Source organism: Frieseomelitta varia, unplaced genomic scaffold (genome assembly GCF_011392965.1).
Source record: "Frieseomelitta varia isolate USP_RPSP 00005682 unplaced genomic scaffold, Fvar_1.2 scaffold_215, whole genome shotgun sequence".
Classification (NCBI taxonomy): Eukaryota; Metazoa; Arthropoda; class Insecta; order Hymenoptera; family Apidae; genus Frieseomelitta; species Frieseomelitta varia.
The window spans coordinates 1,720,469-1,739,483 of record NW_025109917.1 but is presented as its reverse complement, the minus strand read 5'-3'; the positions used below and the strand labels follow the sequence as shown (position 1 = coordinate 1,739,483).

The 19,015-nt window shown below is 37.0% G+C and overlaps 1 protein-coding gene across 2 annotated transcripts in view; it reads left to right on the top strand.

Annotated features, from left to right (window-relative positions):
• Window positions 1-9,947, top strand: part of LOC122527323 (storkhead-box protein 2) — a 64,958-nt gene extending 55,011 nt beyond the window's left edge. Inside the window, exons 3-7 of one of the 2 annotated variants that reach the window (XM_043651394.1) lie at window positions 1,282-1,737; window positions 4,828-5,034; window positions 5,597-5,760; window positions 6,001-6,474; window positions 6,569-9,947. In XM_043651394.1, coding sequence (XP_043507329.1) covers window positions 1,282-1,737; window positions 4,828-5,034; window positions 5,597-5,760; window positions 6,001-6,474; window positions 6,569-7,750 — 2,483 coding nt within the window. In that variant the 3' untranslated portion in view covers window positions 7,751-9,947. Of the gene's footprint in view, window positions 1-1,281; window positions 1,738-4,827; window positions 5,035-5,575; window positions 5,761-6,000; window positions 6,475-6,568 lie in introns of both variants that reach the window. The other variant, XM_043651393.1, reaches the window with a different exon arrangement.
• The last annotated feature ends 9,068 nt before the right edge of the window (window positions 9,948-19,015 follow it).

Here is a 19,015-nt window from a genome sequence, read left to right as displayed (position 1 = left end):
TGCGCTGCTAACGATATTACAAATGAGCGGAGAAGACATTTATCACGAACGGGAAAGTACACCGCGGTATTATCGTTAACTGCTTGCAACTGCAATCCCACCAATCTCTCTCTTTCTGTCTCTCTTTCTTCGCGTGTCGAAAGACCGAAGCACACGGCCAGTTGTATCGGTTCGTTAACAGTTTAACACGTTCCGTTCCGAAAAAGAATTAAAATTCAACCCAATCAAAATTCAATTGGCCAAGTACATAAACTGCATCGATTATGTTATTTATATTGAATCAATTGAATTGATGATTTGTTATTATTCACATCGATATTGCACATTAATTTAAAAAAACTTCGTTCTCATCAGTTTCATTAAATATCATACCACGTGATATTAATGACAAGTACAACTTCACCACATCATCTGAGAAACGCATATGTACATATGTACGTGTATTAAATATTTATGAAAATTTTTGTGCACAAATTAAAAATGTACGATTGGTATCTTTTTGTCCGACAGCCGATAGATATTCATTTGTCATGCACTTGTTACGAATGAATATAAAGCAAAATAAAAGCGACAAAGACAACTCGAAGACCATCGTTTCGAGACCAGTTGAAAAGACCGATCCTTCCGTTGTATTCCTCGCGAAAGGAAACGCGATCCAACCTGTTTGAGAGCGTGCCTTAAATATTACGTTAAACAAGCAGAAGGTTACACATGTTCGTTAATAAAACACTCGGTTTGTAGCTGGTACGCGCGTGGAAACCCGAACCGTCTCCGGTTGAAGCTAGAAAGCCAGTTGCCTGAATGTCGCGCTAGTTCCTGGCAGGCAGCCTGGCTATTACGGTTTCATTCTGTCCGGCGCATATACACGGAGAATTTTAATGAACGCGAGAACATTAAAGGTCCGATAGCCACGTCTCGTAACGCTCGATCTTATCACGCGTACTTCTACGAAAGCTCTAATGTCTCGCGTTAGAGAACCAGTCTCGTTCAACTTGGAGAATGTCAGAATGAAAAAAAAAAAAAAAGCTCGCGCGCGGAACGACCGCAAGTGTCGTTAATAGAATTTCAATCGAGTCACCGACTTTTTTTCAAAGAGTTTGAAAGCTGCATCTCTGCAAACGTACGTTAAAACTAAACTTTATTCAGAAAGGAGAAGACAATCTAAAAGACGAAGTGAATTTTGAAGGCAACGTTTGAAAAGCAATGCTTCGAAGGTGGAATTCATTTCGCACGATGCGCGACGAGCCGACACCATAATTGGTATTTTCCTTCCTGTTGCAGGCGACATCGAGGATTGTCTGGTCGCCCCGGTGGCCCAAGGGCAATTCACACCTCTGTCGGAAGCTCTTTGTTGGGCCATTTTGGAGTTAACTTCGCAGAGGCAGGCTGCCACGCTCGACACGCTCCGATCCGCCCTGAAGAACGCGTTCCCGGCGATGCAGAGACCGAGCCGCGAATTGGTCTACGACGCCCTGGCGAAACTCATGCAGGAACGAAAGATTTATCACACGTCGCAAGGTTACTTCGTCGTCACGCCCGAGACCAGGAGACTCAGGCGCGACTCCAGCAATTCTAGGAGATGTTCCAGAGAGGTGAACGGGTCGAGAGGTCAGGGTAGCATGCTCATGTCCAACGACGAGGCGATGGCGCTTGTGCACGGCGAGATGCTAACACTGAGGGACGGCGACGTGACGCATCAAGCCGTGCAGACGAATCTCGCTGACGTTATTTGCGGAGGTAAGAGATCCCTGAGATTCTCTCTCGAAAATCCTATCTACAGAGAGAGAGAGAGAAATTGCGAACCGTGTGCAACTTCAAATTTTCTGCTTCTCGCGACGATGTACAGCAGTGCCCTCTTAAGCGTCCGGAGAACTTTTTGTCTCAAAATTGCAATATTTTCTCAGTTTTCAAGTATATTCAAGTGAAACAAAATAGGCAAAACAAATAATAAATTTATTACTTCTCGATCATTTCTACCGACGAGTTTAAAAAGAAAGCGACGAATTATTGTTTACGGTTTGCTGCACAATCAGTTGCCAGCGCAAGTGGTTAATCCCTTAATCGAGTATACTTGTTACGAAAGGATTGTGATTTTTTGTTGAATAGCAAATTAAAGTAAATTAAATTTAACTCTTTAATTTTGCAAATATTTTACTTCTTTTACTTCTTTTTATAAATTGGTGAAAATTCAAGTTCTTTTCTCCGGATTTTGAATTTTTAATGGTTTCTTTTTTTATGGAATAATTTTCAAAGAATAAAACGTTAAGTTCTGTGAATATCGTAAGTACCAATGCAATTAAAAATTTTTCAAAGGAACACCAAACAAAAGTTTATCATTTTGTTACAATTTAACTCAACCTTACAGCAAGTGCATTTACCGTGTTTTCGTCGAGCATACTTGTCGTCATTGACTAGAAATAATTAAGCACATCAATGCACATTCTCAAAGTAAAGCAAAACGCTTAAGGGATTAAGAAGAGTTGAGCGTCAACTGTTATACCGATACCAGGCACCTGCCACAAATTCCAGCATTGTTTACTACATTATTCGATCGTAAAGAAACTTAACGTTTTAACATTTCATTTAAACTGAATGTGTTCAAACTACTCTAAATTTAATACATACATACTCTTAAACTAAATAAAGCAAGAAATCAAATGTAATTGTAATTAATCTAGATACCTCGAAAATTTATTGAAATTTCCTATGAAAGTAGTTGTTGATCAATAATTATCAATAATCGAGTAGATTCATCAATATTAAACTAACGATACACATAGTATGTGCATGATTCTATAGTCGTAATAATACATATAAATTGAACATGTATTTGTTATTTAACATAAAATTTGCCCAACTTTGATCGATGCATGTGTGTCGTTTCGCTTTATGTTTCACGCGGCCGCGCGATAAGCGTGACGTTTAAGTAAGAAAAAACTGTGGATGCTGAAGTGGGCACTGCTATACATCCAAGTAACGAAAGTGAAGCTGGCCGCGCGTTTTCGCATAAAAGATTAGCCAGGAAACGAAGTTCCCGGCGAAGTCGCGAAGGAACTTAATCGCGAAGAGAGAGAGAGACTGGTCGAGCCGGGCAAACCCGTTCGGCACGTGTTCGGGGATCGTTCGGCGAGTGTCCGAGAGAAGTGTTGTTCGTTGGCTCGGGCTGCGCCGAGGGAGACCTTTTTCTCTAAACTCGATGGACGAGTCCGGTGCGTTTATGTTGTCGTCCTTGGCAGCCACGCAGCACCGCGCCGGAAGACCGTGCATTCCTGCTGGCCGGGCCCGAGCGGAAAAATCGTCGCGATTCGATTTAAATTGCGCCACCCTTATCTCGGGTATTTAGAGTGGCTGTCGTCTCGCGGGCAAATTTATGCCCGGTGCGCGCTTTAAAATTAGAAATTCAAATGGACACCGGCATATTACCGGAGAGCTCGTACGTATAAAGAAAACGACGACGTTTTCTTTATCGAGTATCGAGGTGCGTGCCAGCGCCTTCTTGGCAATCGTGGTTCGACGCGATTCAAGCATTGTACGATAATACCCCGTTTCCATATATTGCTCGGCGCTATCAGCGCTATTCCCCTCCATTCCCATCCGGTAATAGTTGAAACGTTGCGTGCCTCGACGTTACATTGTTACCCGCGCCATTGATCGCCACCAAGCCAGGTAACGCCACGCCAACTCCTTGCATGCGATCGCGTTTTCCTATGCTCGAGTGCACGCTTGCAACCTTCTCGGCAGTCTCCTCTTCGGCAACAGCCTCTCGCAGTTGCGAGACGATAGACGCGGTCGATAGTCGCCGTGGTCGTGGTCACAAAAGTTTCGGAGGCCGCGCAAACTGGAATTTTCTGGCGCACTGACACGGAAACACCTCTCGCAACGTGGCACCTTGCATGTTTCGCCTCTTACACGTGGCACCGGGACGCGTATGGAGGACGCGTGTATGTATGTATGTATGTATGTATGTATGTATGTATGTATGTATGTACACGCGAGCATCGGACGTACACACACGGCAAGAGGAGAACAGTGTCGGTGCCAACTCGCGACGATCCCTGGAAAGCGTTTAGCGCAGCCGATATATTAGCTATTGGTCACGACATTGTCTACCGTTACACACGCCGCGGCGAGATCACGTGTGATGGGAGGGGGCACGTATATAATCTTCCTACTTTTCTCCGACTCGTTTCTCGAGTGATTCTCACGCTGTGCTAACCCACAGTCGGTCGTCGCCACCGCCTCTGGCTGTGTGTACCGCGATGAAAATCAGGGACGAGGGACGTTCCACTTTTTGAGAACGCGATTCGAGGATTCGAATGCCAACCGTGCCTCGAGCAGTTCGTTTGACCAAATTTTCATTTTCCATGAATAAGCTACGATCGAGTCTCGTTACTTTTATAGAGAGTCGTTACATTTTTAGTGTATCTGTAAGAATATCTGACACCAAATACCAATTCCTCGTGCATAGGAATCATTAAACTTGATCAAATATCAGGATCGAAGATGAACAAATTGTGACCGAATGAAAGCTTTTCAGAGTTTGAAATACAATTTTTGAATACACGGACGAAGACACGCGAATTTGTGCGCGGATTGTCGATTGAAATTCAAATTTTCATTTTTGAAAAATTCTTCACAAATTATTACGCTATATCGGTAAGAATTAAAGAATATCTGCCAAATACCAAGTCTCAGTGCTTTAGGATCATCGAACAGAGTTCAAATGCGACTCAGCGAAACAAGATCGATGAACAAACTAATTGCGAGCTTTTTAAAATGCAATTTTTGTGTACACAGAGGAAGACTGGAAGTTGTTGGTGTTTGCAGGTAACCCCAACGACAAGGTTCTGTTCGCAAGATGTCGATCGATGCCAGGTCGCCTCGAGAGGCGACATTCTCTGCGACTTTGGGGATCGGCCAGACGCTTACACAGAAGCGGAAGTTCACGGTCTCTGCCAAGAAGGCCAGAAAGAAGCGACACATCGTCGAGCGCGGAATACGCGAGCACCGACAGCGCGCCCCATAGTCCAACCAGTGAGTTCAATCGGGGAAGGGATTGTTTTGGTGATGGGTGATCGCTTAATCGGGACGTGTTGGCTTTCCACCGAAGCTAACTGATACTTGGATCTGGATCACGGACGTGCGCGCGCACACGATCGTAAACACATTATAAAAGAGAGCATCACGGTTTCGAATTTCAACACGCGACGCACATTCGTAAAAATAAGATTTCTTCTCCATGCGATTTTCCTCTCGAGAGAATCAAATTCTTTCGGTTGAAGCATCCAGTTGCGAAGAAAACGAGAAACGAAATATTTTTGTTCTTAAGGGAGTAAACTACACACAAGCACGCATCGCAAATGTTCCACCGAACACGCACATCGCGTCACGCAAAGAAAAATACCCCAGACGAAGAGAATTCGCAGTTCCCCAAGTTCCTAAATCCGCGAACCACAGCTGAGCATCCACCAAAAAAAACGAAAGCTTCTTAGTCACCCTTAGCTGGCAAGCCCTTCCTCGATCCCCGATCTTTCATTACGAAATGCAACATCGGTTCCTCCTTTTTTTCCTCAAGGTTTCTCCGGCATTTTTTCAGAGAAAATAGGCCTACTCTCGAGGCTGTTCCGGCGAAGCACACGGAGGAAGGGTGCCCCGTTAATGGGCACGTTCAGCGCTCAGTATCCTCCTACCGAGTGGTTCAATCCACGTGTCGTTCATCTACACAGCGTAGCCACGCAAACGAGAGCTGCTAGCCCTTCGGTGAGTTTGAAATCCAGCTCTCGATGCTATACTAATTTTCTACTAACGAAAAGAGAAAAGGAAAAAGAGAAAAAGAAAGGAAAAAAGAAAAGAAAGAAGAAAAAAGGAAAGCATCGTTTCCATGGTGTTTTTCCTCTCGACAGACGGAAATTGAACGCGAACGCGGAGATTAAATCGCGCGAGAGAGGCTCGAGAGAGGAACGAGCCCGGTCGGCTTTAACAACGGAGTAACGTTTTCAGATGATGGAGGGTCTAGATCAATCGCAGGCCAGTTTCCAAGTATGGGACGACTCGAGCTCGGTGCGATCCGCCACGCTGCCCAGGCGACACCGACGCCAAGCCAGCGGCGATTCCTCTAGTTTATTGGCCAACTCGACGCCCAGGAGTTCCAGACGACATCGATCACCGTGTTCGACACTCCCCAGATCAAAGTGCTCCAGTTTAAGCAGATGCACGTCCCGAGCCTCTGTACTGCCGCCGGCTAACAATCAGGAGCCGTATCAAAGTCGCAATCAAACGCAAAATGGCAAAAACTCGGCCAACTCGTCACCAAGCAGAAGTGGCGGTAGTTCCGGATCCGTTGGGACAGCAAACGCCAGCCCGGCGAAAACGGCCACGCTAGGCAGATCCAGCACCAGACAGCCGAATTCCAGACGACCCAGTCACGATTCCACCGGCAGTGGTACCAAGTCGAACGGATCGCCTCAGCACAAGGTGAATTCTCCAACGTTTGGTTTAATGAATTAGCAAACGAGTTGAAGTAACTCGAGCCAAAGAATAACAGATAACACGCGCGTTTTATTTGCAGGTTCTACAAAAGACATCGTCCGGCCACTCGTCCCACTCCAGTGGAAAATCCATCTCGAGCGGTAAACTCTCGTCGTCGCCGTTGAAAATGTCAACGTTGCCAGCGAAATCCTCCCCGCTGAAAGTGGTCCAACAAGGATCGTTGACGCCGCTTCAAGAGGCACAGAACTCGATAACCCTGCAGGTGTCGACGAATTTAACACCGGTGAGCCCGTCGCAGGAGCAACGAGCGATACAGAACAGCGTGACACTGGCCTCGAACGCGACCAGCACGACGACCATCTCCGGGTCGCCTGGCACGAAGATCTACGTGCAACAGAACAACTCTCCCATGAGATCGGTGATCACGTTCGAAAACGGCACGGTGAAGACCAAAGTGGCCGAGAAGGAAATGGACTGCAAGGAGAAACAGGATCGGGAACTGATCGGCGAGAAACTCTACAAGAGTTGCAAAATAGACGAAGAGAAGCTGTTCAAGTCGAAGCTCGACGACGAGAAGCTGAACAAGTCGAGCAAGCTCGAACGTCCGTCCTCGCTCTATGCTTCCAAAGAATCGAAACCGAGCCTCCTCCTGTCGGAATCTGACAAGGAGAACAAGCCGAAAGTCGACGAGGAATTGCCCAACAAACTGAAGCTGACGAACCGCTTGAACAACAGCCAAGCCCACTTGATAGACGGATCGACCAACAACATAGACAAAAACTCTTTGGTAAACGAGCATCCGCCGACCACGTTAACCAGCATGAAGAACACCAACGACGCGATGAACAATTCGAGGAAACTGAGCCTATCCTTGTCGAAGGACGCTCTGAGCTACAGGAACCTTCTACGACCCGGTTCGAAGAACAACATCGCGTCGAATCCACCGTCGCCCAGCAAGTCGTTCGACGGTTTCGGTGGTTCGTTCAACAACGTCTACATAGAGAACCTCGAGGCATCGAAGCAGCAGAGAGCGCCGCAAGGTTCCGAGCCGAATCTGGAGAAAACGGTCAGTCGAGGTGATCTTTACTCGTACCCGAGCCTGAGCGACATGCAAGTGCAATTCACCAGCCTGGCGGCGCAAAAGATCCTCAAGGGCTGCCCAATTAACAGCGTCGACACGCTCGTTGAGGTCAACATGGCGGCCGCGGAGAAGCCGAACAACTGCGACGTTACCGTTCACACCGACTTTGGACTCGTTTAAAGTTTTCTTCTTCGTCGATCGTCAGGAAACCGGGCGTGGGTTTCCACGCGTTTCTTTTTTCTTTTTCTTCTTCTTTTTTTTTGTGTGTTTTGTTTCTTTTTTTTTTTTTTTCTTTTCTTTTCTTTTTCTTCGTACAGTGAAAGGTTGAACTTTAGCACGATGAACTTCTCGGTATCTCGTATGCTTGCGCCGTGGTAGAAACGTTGAATAGCAAACTGAAGAACGACGTACTGCTTAAGCATATAGAGAGAGTATTGTTACAGTTACCAATAAATAAACGTTCGTTATGTCCGTCACGCATAGTATATGTACCGTACGATCGCATGTTATCTCTTTGCTCGACAGTTTTTATGATCCGATTATATCATTCGCGTTATCGCGATCATAGTCGATTATCATTCCATGATTGGTGATTCTCGAACATTGTGCTTCCATTTCATCATCTATATGCTTACGCGGCTGAACGTTCGATGACGTTGTGTAAAATAAAAGCCAGCCATTCCACAGAGAATATTCGTTAGCTTGCTCCTAGTTGCTTGGAGCTCGGCACTCATCAATCCGGCGAACTATATTGTTGTTATTATTATCCAGTGATGACTTTATTCGCTTGATGTTTAAATTACAAAACAAAAAAGATGTCTGAATGCTGCCTGTTGTCGTCGGTTACTTGAAGAAAATGACTTGCTAATATTGCACTGTTCGTACCACAACATCTTTTATAACGATAATTATTAAGAGACTCATTAAGAGAGTGTTTAAAGTAAATTCATTCGAAACAAAATTTTTAATCGTCGTTTTTCGCTTGTAAAACAGTGCATTAGATTTCATCGTGCCTCCATTGTTTTTTTTCTGTTTCAACAGTTTTGTTTTAATTTAACGTAGTACACGAAATGAACTATAAACGGGTACCAGAGCGTCGTAACGTTAGCAGTTTTGCATCGCTTTACCGAGCTAAAGCGATTTGCTAAAGCAATACTTCACGTACGATAGCCTGACAATTTGCCTTACTTGAACGGGAAAGGAAGAGAGGGAAAGAGAAGAGATGATAATATTTTATGCGAATTCCAAATACTGCCAATTTCATAGCGTCGATTTAGGATAGCGATCAATCTATGAAACACTCGAGTCCTCATGGAAGATGTAAAGAAAACAACCGGTAATTTAACGTGCACCATTCGTTCATTTCGAGCTAATCGTCCAATCACGCTGAACGAGAATCAATTAATCGTTAGACGATATTTTGTTTCGGTCGATATGCCAAAGTAGAAGGGAAGTGTAGAGCAGTCAATCTTCTTTTTTTTTTTATAGAGTTTAGGACATAGTTATCGATTACACGAATGCAGTGAATATATTACGACTATAATTAAAGCGTTAGCAACTATAAATCGTCGTTACAACATATTGTAACGAGATTCCATGAAAATGGGTGAAATTTTTCCAAAATGAAATTCTCGCGAATAACAATTATAATGTTATAAATTTTATACCCTTCGTAATACGTACTTCTGACCAAACTGTGTGGTGAAACGATGATTCGAAAAAATATTTCGGTCAGAATCGTCGTTTATAAAAGAAGAGAGAAATATAAATTTAAAGATGCATACCGAATGAAATAAATAATAACGCGAGATACAAATGTCAACTGCCTACAACGTCACGAGATTCTAATGACGAATACGTATAACAAAAAAAAAAAAAAGAGAAAAGAAGAGGTGCATTTCCCTATTGAGAAAATAAGCGGTACCATTTAATTAATTAGTGCAATGGTAAATCTAAGTGCCAAAACAGTTAATAGTACTTAAATCGCCTTAAACCATTTGCAGTGCGACGCCAGCGCGTACAAACGACGAAGTCGCGATGTAAACGAGTTCTCTGTTAAACGTTCGAATTATAATATTAACCATAAAAAACAAAAAAAAAATGATATGTCAGACACGTAGTCGTAAGATGGTAGATAAAACTGGGCCCCGATGAATGGTGTCTGCTTTGTACATTTCGTACGTTGTATTACCGATTAACCGATAGTAATTTCGATACACCTCTATGTCTTCCAGTTTTTGAGGATAATGGAAAGACAGCGATCGTTTTACGCCCTTATTTCTTATCAAAACTAACTTGTAGAGTACTTGTGTAATCTTGCTCTATTCATAATTATAACAACGAAAGCGTATGATAATAAAGAAGGCAATAAAATATACACCTTTGTTGATTTTAAAGACCCATCAATTAATTATCAACAGATTGAAAATAGATAGACTCGATTTTCGACATTACGATCGATTTACACAAAACTATCGAACTAAATACGTTTATTAAATGTTATTATTAAATGTTTTTTGAAATTTTAGCTCTAGCAATGAGAACAAAGGCATCCAATTTAGCAAAGAATAAGATGGCAACGCTAGTAGTGAATGAAATTACAATTATTTATCGACTTCACCAAACAACGTATCCTACTATGTCGACTGTCAACCTTGTCATTCCCTATATTACCAATTTGATGCAAAAAATTTTAATCACAGACGTACAAAATCATAGCTGATAAAATATATATTTTTTAGCAGTATTTTCAGTAATAAAAAAAATAGGTGGTAAGGGGTGCTGAAAAAACCTAACACAGTAACCAGAACAGATACTGACAAAGAAAATCTAAAACAATAGCCAAAGAGGCCATTGAAAAAGAAATCGCGATATAGTAGCCGAAAGAGCTACTAAAAGAACATTTCCTATCCAATATAATAACCAAAAACGCTATTGTCAAATCTATATTTGAGCAACAAACCGTATTTTATTTCGCAACACTAATTCGCTAGCATTAATTGTGAAATTTTAATCTATGCACTCATATTTAGAAATACGAAACACTATGCTTCCAATGCAACCATACTGGAGGTTGCTGATGAATGATTACCTCTGTGCAGCTTTTGTAGCTGTATCAGGTGATCCAGGAGTAGGAACACCCTGCAGTGGAAGAAAACTTGGGCATTTCGTAAACGCAACGCTACTTTAGAAAAGAAACGCGATCATTCATTATCGCAACACTAAATTAGAGGAAAACTAATTGGAAATCGCGGTTAAACAATGTCGCAACACTAACTCTAAAACCAAATTAAATCAAAATTATTATCAACAATACAAAAGCTGCTGTACGAAGAGAAAATTATTTTGAATATTCTAACATTCTAAAATTAATTAAAAGCAATGACTCTATAATATAGATAAATACATATAACACTAAGGCAGCTATGAAAATTAACAAAATTGCAAGAAACAATCGCGGAAATTATAATTCGCAACTTTAAAGCAAACACGATTATCATTTCTTCGCAACTCTAATTCAACCCGTAATCAATCTTTCGCAACACTAACAAGAAAAATCGCGATTTGCCCAAAACGATGATGAACGATGATGGAGAAGAAAAAAAAAATACTACTACAAATACTAAAAGAGCATAGTGACAAAGTAGTAACGAGAATGACCTCCCATGCTCTGGAATCATTTAAATGATCTAGAGGATGAGAAGCCATTTGTTGTGACCCTCTTCGTGGCAGTTTGCCGGGCCTCTTCTTTTCTTCGAGCGCAATGCCCGCTAAAACTTAGGTCTAGCTCGAGTCTTTCTAATCGCAAACCAAAAAGTAACTTATAAAGGTGAAATAAAAAGATAAATCACGAAAGCTAATCCCAATACACATGGACGTCCATCGATCACAGTGATCGTTGTCCGTTCGCAAGTGCATGCTCGAGCAATACTTACAAAGACGTTCGTTTCGGAACCTACTCGCGACCTATCCACGACCGCGACCACGATACTAAATTCGAAAAATCGAAAAGTAAAACCAGATACAATGGCATGCTCCATTTGTACCAATTTCACTGTCGATTTTTCAAATTAGATTTCCTGAAACAGGTTGGACACGCGAAAAGGGGACACGCGACCAGAGACTGTGCCAACCTGCCCGGCCCTACCTACTTATAATTAAACACAGGCATACCAGAAAGTAAGCTACCTATCCTAATCAGACGCCCTATATTTAAAAAATGGCAAGACAGGCACACCAACACACTCAGTCCACGGTTCTCATACATACCACTCGGGCGCAGACCTAAACTAGAGAGAACATCCCGGGACGCCTCCGACACCCGAGCTTAACATACAACTTTCACACTCTAATTTACGTACCATTTTCCTGAAATCGGCTGACAATGGCTAGCAAACATTGCGTAAACCGTGATTAAAACACGTTTATATTTACAGATATGTGTGAATTATTAATAACTGAGAAAAAATATATGTAATTTCCATAGAAATTACAAGTGCAAGTTAACTTGTAATTATTATATTGTATCATATTATATAATTGATAGTAATTAGTAATACAATTATAGTGTATTTAATAAATATTATTGTAATAAATTCGTATTTCAAATATTTTAAATATTTAGAATGAATGGAACAATAAAAACGACGCAATTCCACATCCTATCCACATACACACATGCGGAAAATACGACGTGCACGATACGCTAACACATTGTCAGTCGCTGAGAAATTTTTTATAAAATTACAAGCTATGGTCATCGTGCCCAATGTCTTTCACCCACCCAAGTAGCACCTGGGCACGTGAGTGAGATCCTGACAATGAACACGGAAGGGATTAAACCTGAAAATCCTGAACTAAAAAAATAATTAGTTTATGTAATTTGTATCTAACGAACTATTGTATTATTTTATTTTAAACTCTAATGGCTACTCTTCCAGAAATTACAAGAAAATAGAGACAATGAACAAAAATTTAATTTATTAAGAAAGATATGAAATCTAATAATTGACTCAAACAATCAAAATCAAACAATTGACTCTAAATTAAGACTATTAATAGAAACAATCTCAGGCGACTTCTTCATCAAAGCACATTTTCGAAAGTGTGAAAGAAGTGTTCAAATTTGTTGCTTTGATTCAAAAATCTACCTATCGCGAAGTATCTTCTTGCACATAAAATTTCATATATTTTCTACGGAAAGAATTCTAATCTATTATTTCTAATCTATTATTTCAAATTGTATTGAAGTTCATAATTATAAAATTCAAATCATTTAATAAAATAAAAGGGAAGATGATTGGAAATTATTAATTATTATAACAAAATATATTACCAATATATCAATAAATAAATAACTGCATCTTTCATAGCAACGAAGTCGGAGGGTATCCGTCTTCTCTACTACAAGATGCTCAAACGAAATTATTTTAACAATAATTATTTATAATTTATCTGTTCATGTGGACATTCGTATGAATATTTTGGTTTTTCAAACATTTATATTGAATATATTTTGATTTTACAAGTAATTACTATAACTTTATATATTCAAACTAATTAAAATCGCGATGTGCAAGAAGCCCTATCCTGATCTAATATATAAAAAAACCTGAAAAAGATGTTACTACTCATGGATATGAAAAATATCCGCGGTCACTATGCTCATCAAAAATTCTACGTATACAACCAACCACCCGTGTCGATTCGAACCTTTCATCCTACGACATGGTTGAGTGACCGGAGGAACATAAATGCATGCGACTCACAGGATAGATGTGAAGAACGTTTACAGATGCTGTACTGGAGCAGGGAAAGTTATCTTGAAGGCCGTCATCAAGTAGATACTACTGAGAATCCCATTGTGGAAGTGAACACCGTGAAAAATTTCTTGAAAAGCATAAAGACACAATATTATACGTGAAAATTTTAATTTTAGTGATAATAAAAAATGAAACTCTAATTATTCGAAATGTTTATATTTTAGAATTATAATTTTACATTAGACTTCAAGAAAAGAAAGAGAACTGTAGAGAATAGAATTAATTAAGTACAATGTGCTAAAATACTTACGTTCTTAGCTTTTGAAACATCTAAGATTCTTAGAGAATAAAGGGAATTGGAGAATGTAGAGAGTCTATAATAAAACATAAAACATTAAAATTCATATTTAAAAGCAAAGTAGAATAAATTCAACATAATGAAAGATTCTTACGTTCTTGACTTTGGAGCCATCGTTGGATTTTCCCCAGAATGTACCAAAAAGTTAATGCTATGAAGCGTCTGTAATAAAACATTACATTTTGTTGTTAAATTTGAAAAATTAAGTAACTTGAAGTATAATATATAATATTACTTACAATCTTTATCTCCTGAAGAGGCTTTATCCTCTTGAGCACTGACTCTAATATACCCGAATGTTGAATAAAAAAAAAAATGAAAAAAAAAAAAAAAAAAAGAAAAATAAGACTATCAACGCACGCGTTTAAGTAACAATCGGCTGACTCAGTGATTCTAACTTCGCGAATTGTAATGTAAATGAATTAATAATTTAATTTATTAATAGGAGCCATTTCACTCAGAAAAATATTAAAATATTGTGCAACAAACACTGACTCTACCAACCGCATTGCGCGCGGTCACAAAAATTTTCTGAAAATAAAGCTCATTAGAAGGATTTTTAACAAAAATATGTTAGATAATACATATCTAACAACTATTGATTTCAATTTTTACCTGAAAACTTCTGGACGACTTCTTTCTGGATGATTTTTCTGGGTGACACTTCCTTTGTTACAGATGAGATGAGCTTCTTTCCGCCATTACAGGTCTGCTCTCCCGCTTAAAAATCGAGAAATATCGATTACATTCGAGAATCGTAGGAATTGTATTGCGTATTTCACCGTGTAGTGGCGCTGCCATCTTCAACTAATTTAAACCCAATACGCGCGCATTTCACTCGAAATGTTAACTTAGAATAATAAATAAAAAACAACTTCTGGTCTAAATCAAATACCAAATTTATGAGAAATTCTTAAAAAAGAACGAAAATGTTCACACACTTGATGAAAAATTGTCAATACTTTAAACTGAGAAATGATAAATTTTATTATATTACGCAGTAAAATTATTTTAGCCATTAAATACGTACATCTTTAATAAATTATTGTCGATTTTAGTATTGGAATTGTTAAGAATTTTGCAGTATGAGGTTAAAGAATCAACAACTGAATAGAAAATACAATAGAACAATAGAAGAATAAAATAATAGAATTCAAATAGAAGTAAAAGATTATATATAAAGTCACAATATTTGTATTGATTAGAATTGAAATTATATTTTGGTATAAAATTTTAAATAACTTTATTTAGTATGATATGTTCTGTTTAAATGTTTATTTCTTCATTATTTCTTCACTTATTGAAAATTATGTGCAATAATTGTTTGGTTAAATCTTACCTTGAGTTAAAATGCATGTTTTATATTAAAAATTCAAAATACCAACACAAATCTAACAACTATTGATTTAAATTTTTATCTAAGAACTTTTGGATGATACTTCCAAGCTTTTATAAAATTGAGTTTGCAGGATTCATTCAGATCCATTCATCTGAATCCATATCCCATATCCTCAAAATATTGTAATAATTACATAAACGATACAAAATCTAGTCTATCATTATTGCAATTTGAATGATATTATTATCTGTTCAATAAAGTTAAAAGATATCTAATTTCTACGTTATGAATAAATATACTTGTTATTGCCAGATGCATAATTTTAACATTCGTTATTTATTGGAATATTCACATTTTATTTATTTTTATAAATACCAATATTAAATATTCAAATTTATAATTGCATTAATATCGTGCTTATAAAGTTTCAATCATAAAAAAAATGCGATGAAAAGAAAATCTTATTCTGAACTGATAAATAAAAAACACATGGAAAGGAAATATTACTACTCACAAGTATCATAAATATTTGTCGTCATTATGCTCACAAAAAATTCTAAGTAGTACAACTATTCCTCATATCGATACGAACCTTTCATTGGCATGCTTGAGTGATCACAGTAACAAAAATATAGATGCAAAAACCGTCGACATCAATATTACCAGAAGAAACCATGATCAAAGCATTGAATCCCATGATGAAAGTGGAAGTTGTAAAAAATCTTCAATAAATATTCAAAATTGTCAAACTTAATAAATACTTATATATATACATATATATATATAAAATGAGATGAAATTCATTATTATTAAAAATTTTATATATATAAAATTAATAAAAATAAAATTATATATATATCGATGCTTCAAACAATCAAATATACAATTGACAAAGATTTCAAAAAACGATTTAATTCTACTGCACAGATGTATAATAAACAATTAAATAAATCCAAAGTATTTATGTGAAGCTGAAAAGACGATATACATAGTTACTTACCAAATTACAATAGATGTTATGGAATCAATCAGTTAACGACGCGTATCAAGCAAAATTAAAAGTCAGATTTTTTAACAATATGAAATATCTCGCGCTAAAAATATTTGCTGATAAGAAATAACTTGCCAAAGTTATTCGAAATGCGAATTTCCTGTAAACAAAAAAGTGCAAAATGACTTGGAGAAACTAATTTCATTATGAAGATGTATAATAAACAATTAAATAAATGCACAGTAATTAAAAAAATTCATAGAGATATGTATATAAATACTTACAAAATGGCAAATCAAGAATTGTTTGTCAGCATCGGTAGTATGTAACAAGCATGACGTTCTATTCTTTCAAAATTATCCACATAATCAACGTGCAATAATCTGCAAAACATGAAACCAATAAATTAAAAGTAATTAAAATTAATTATTTAATTAAATTTAATTAAAATAAAATAATAACCAATTCTAAATTCTATTTCAAACATTCATAATATGTATAACCTATCCAATATAACGAAAAAAAAAGAAAATAAAAGTACTTTGAAAAATTATTTAATGTTATTGTAAAAAGATATTATGAATGAGTGATATTGAAATGAAGCCGATGAAAGTATATAAAAGCTTACGTATATAAAATAGTAACAACAGGCAATTAGTAATTTAACAAAGTTACACTGTCGTATCACCATTTTTAACATTAAACTAATACCTGTGTCAAAAGTACGTTACAAAACATTGATGATATAGTTTGCGCGCGCAGATTTCGACCAATAAGAAACGAGCAAAATAACTGCGAGAAACTATTTAATTTTATTACGAAAATATAATTCAACGATTCCATTTTAATGAAATAGAAGACAAAGTTCTAGTATATTTTTATAACTTTTTTAATATAACGTCTTTTTAAAAAAAAAAAAAGGCTATATAAACAAGAACTTTCCAGACTCCTCCCCCCTCCCGCCCTTTTCTCCTCTATTAGCTTCTTATTTTAATAATAAAATGAACTTCTTATTAAAGAAATAATAGCGAAATAGCCAAAATTGGAAGAAGCCGTTAAACTAGAAATTTATCAAAGTTAATAGAAATATATTATAAATACTTACGAAGAAACATGTCACAAATTAACTGTCAACTTCCGTGGTATCATCCTATAAACTTTTCTTCCTTCGATATCAAAAACTTGTTTAACCAATAATCTGGTTAATAATTTAAAATATCGATGACATTCGAACATAAATTGTGTCTTAACAGTTGGTATCACAAGCTGTTGACAACCAAGCAACAAGTACGATCAACGAAAAAGCGGCAAAATAACCTCGAAAGTCTATTAAATTTTGTTTATTAAACTATGATTAATAAATGATTAAATATACTAATGATGAATTAAATATACTAATGAAGTTAAATTAATAGTAGTTAATAAATACTTACGAGAAAATAATTAGAAATATTACGCAGTAACAGGCACAACAATGCAATTCAAACGAGATTAGGCATCCAAAACAATAAGATTTCCAGTACAGTAATGACACCCCGCGCGCTACAGATGCGCTTAGTAAAATGGTAGGGAGATGGCACAATTGGCACGTGCCATTTGCGCGCTCTGATTTAATTTGGGCAAATAAAATAAAATATTTCAACTGTATATTATATGAACATATAAATCTAAACTTACAGTTAATTTTACGCGTTTAAAGATGTATTAAGACTAAAAATTAGGTATCATCCCCTGTTATTCAAAAATAAAACGTAAAAATTAAATTTAGAACTAAAATTTAAAATTATAAATATACACGTCCACAACGTCCTACGTTATTCAAAAATGAGACTAAAAATTTAGAAATAAAATATATAAAATAAAGAATAAATTAAAATCTAAATTCAATTTACATTTTCTAAAAAATACTGACTTTGTAAAAATTTAAAAATAAATTGCAGATATTAATTTGAGGTTCAGCTTTTGTAAACTTTTGCACATGCGTAGAATTCGCGTAGCTCATAGCAATCGAAAACGTGAATGTAATTTAATTTACAAATAATTGTTATTTATTCAAAATGAACGATATAAAATCATTAGATAATACTAAAGTTGTAAATGGACATCGATGAAGTCCATTAGTTGAAAACTGAAAGATATATATATCACCATAGGTATATACAAACATAATATTTTTATAAAAATTTTATTCAATAAAAATTTTATTTAACGATAAAAATATTTAATAATCCCCTTCTAGGAAAAGAAAATTATTCTTTTTTCCAATTTATGCAATATATGTATTTTCGTACAAAATGCAAGCGCAATAATTTTAACATTAACAGAGATTGCAGCGCCAGTGAAGCGGTGAAATTTCGCAACTACCTACATAATTCGAGTAACGCTTCCTGTAATCAATCTAATCGATGTTGGATGTAACGGAAAATCGTTAGTTTTAGACAGGAACGTGACAAGAAACGTAGCAAGAAGTTGCTCATCCAAAAATTGTTAAGTAAAGACTACCGGTGAGATTTATTTTTGTATCGTCGAATAAACTTATAACTTAAAATAGTGAAAATTAGAATTTAAAAGAGTTATTATATATATATATGTATTCAACCATGACCGTGATTTGTTACAGGCATTTCCCATCAGATGTAATGGTTTCTATTCAATGATATGTCCTCTGGGCCGCGATTGGATCGTTCCTCGTATCTAATTGTAAGTCGCATGTATTTTCATATTTCTGATTATTAATATTTGAAAAACAATACCAATTGTCAATACGTGCCACAATGAGGTGACTATAGTTGGATCTCGGTTACAGTATATCGTAAATTAATGCTGTTTCACTAGTCACGATTTACACCAATTTAAGCAATTTATTAAAAAGAGAAAACGGTATCTGAAAAATAAGGTATAAAATTTCGTGCAATCAAAAAAATCACTTTAAAACGTTGAAATAAATATTTTTGTTTAATAAATTTATAAATAGAAAACGAAATTATTTTCTCGT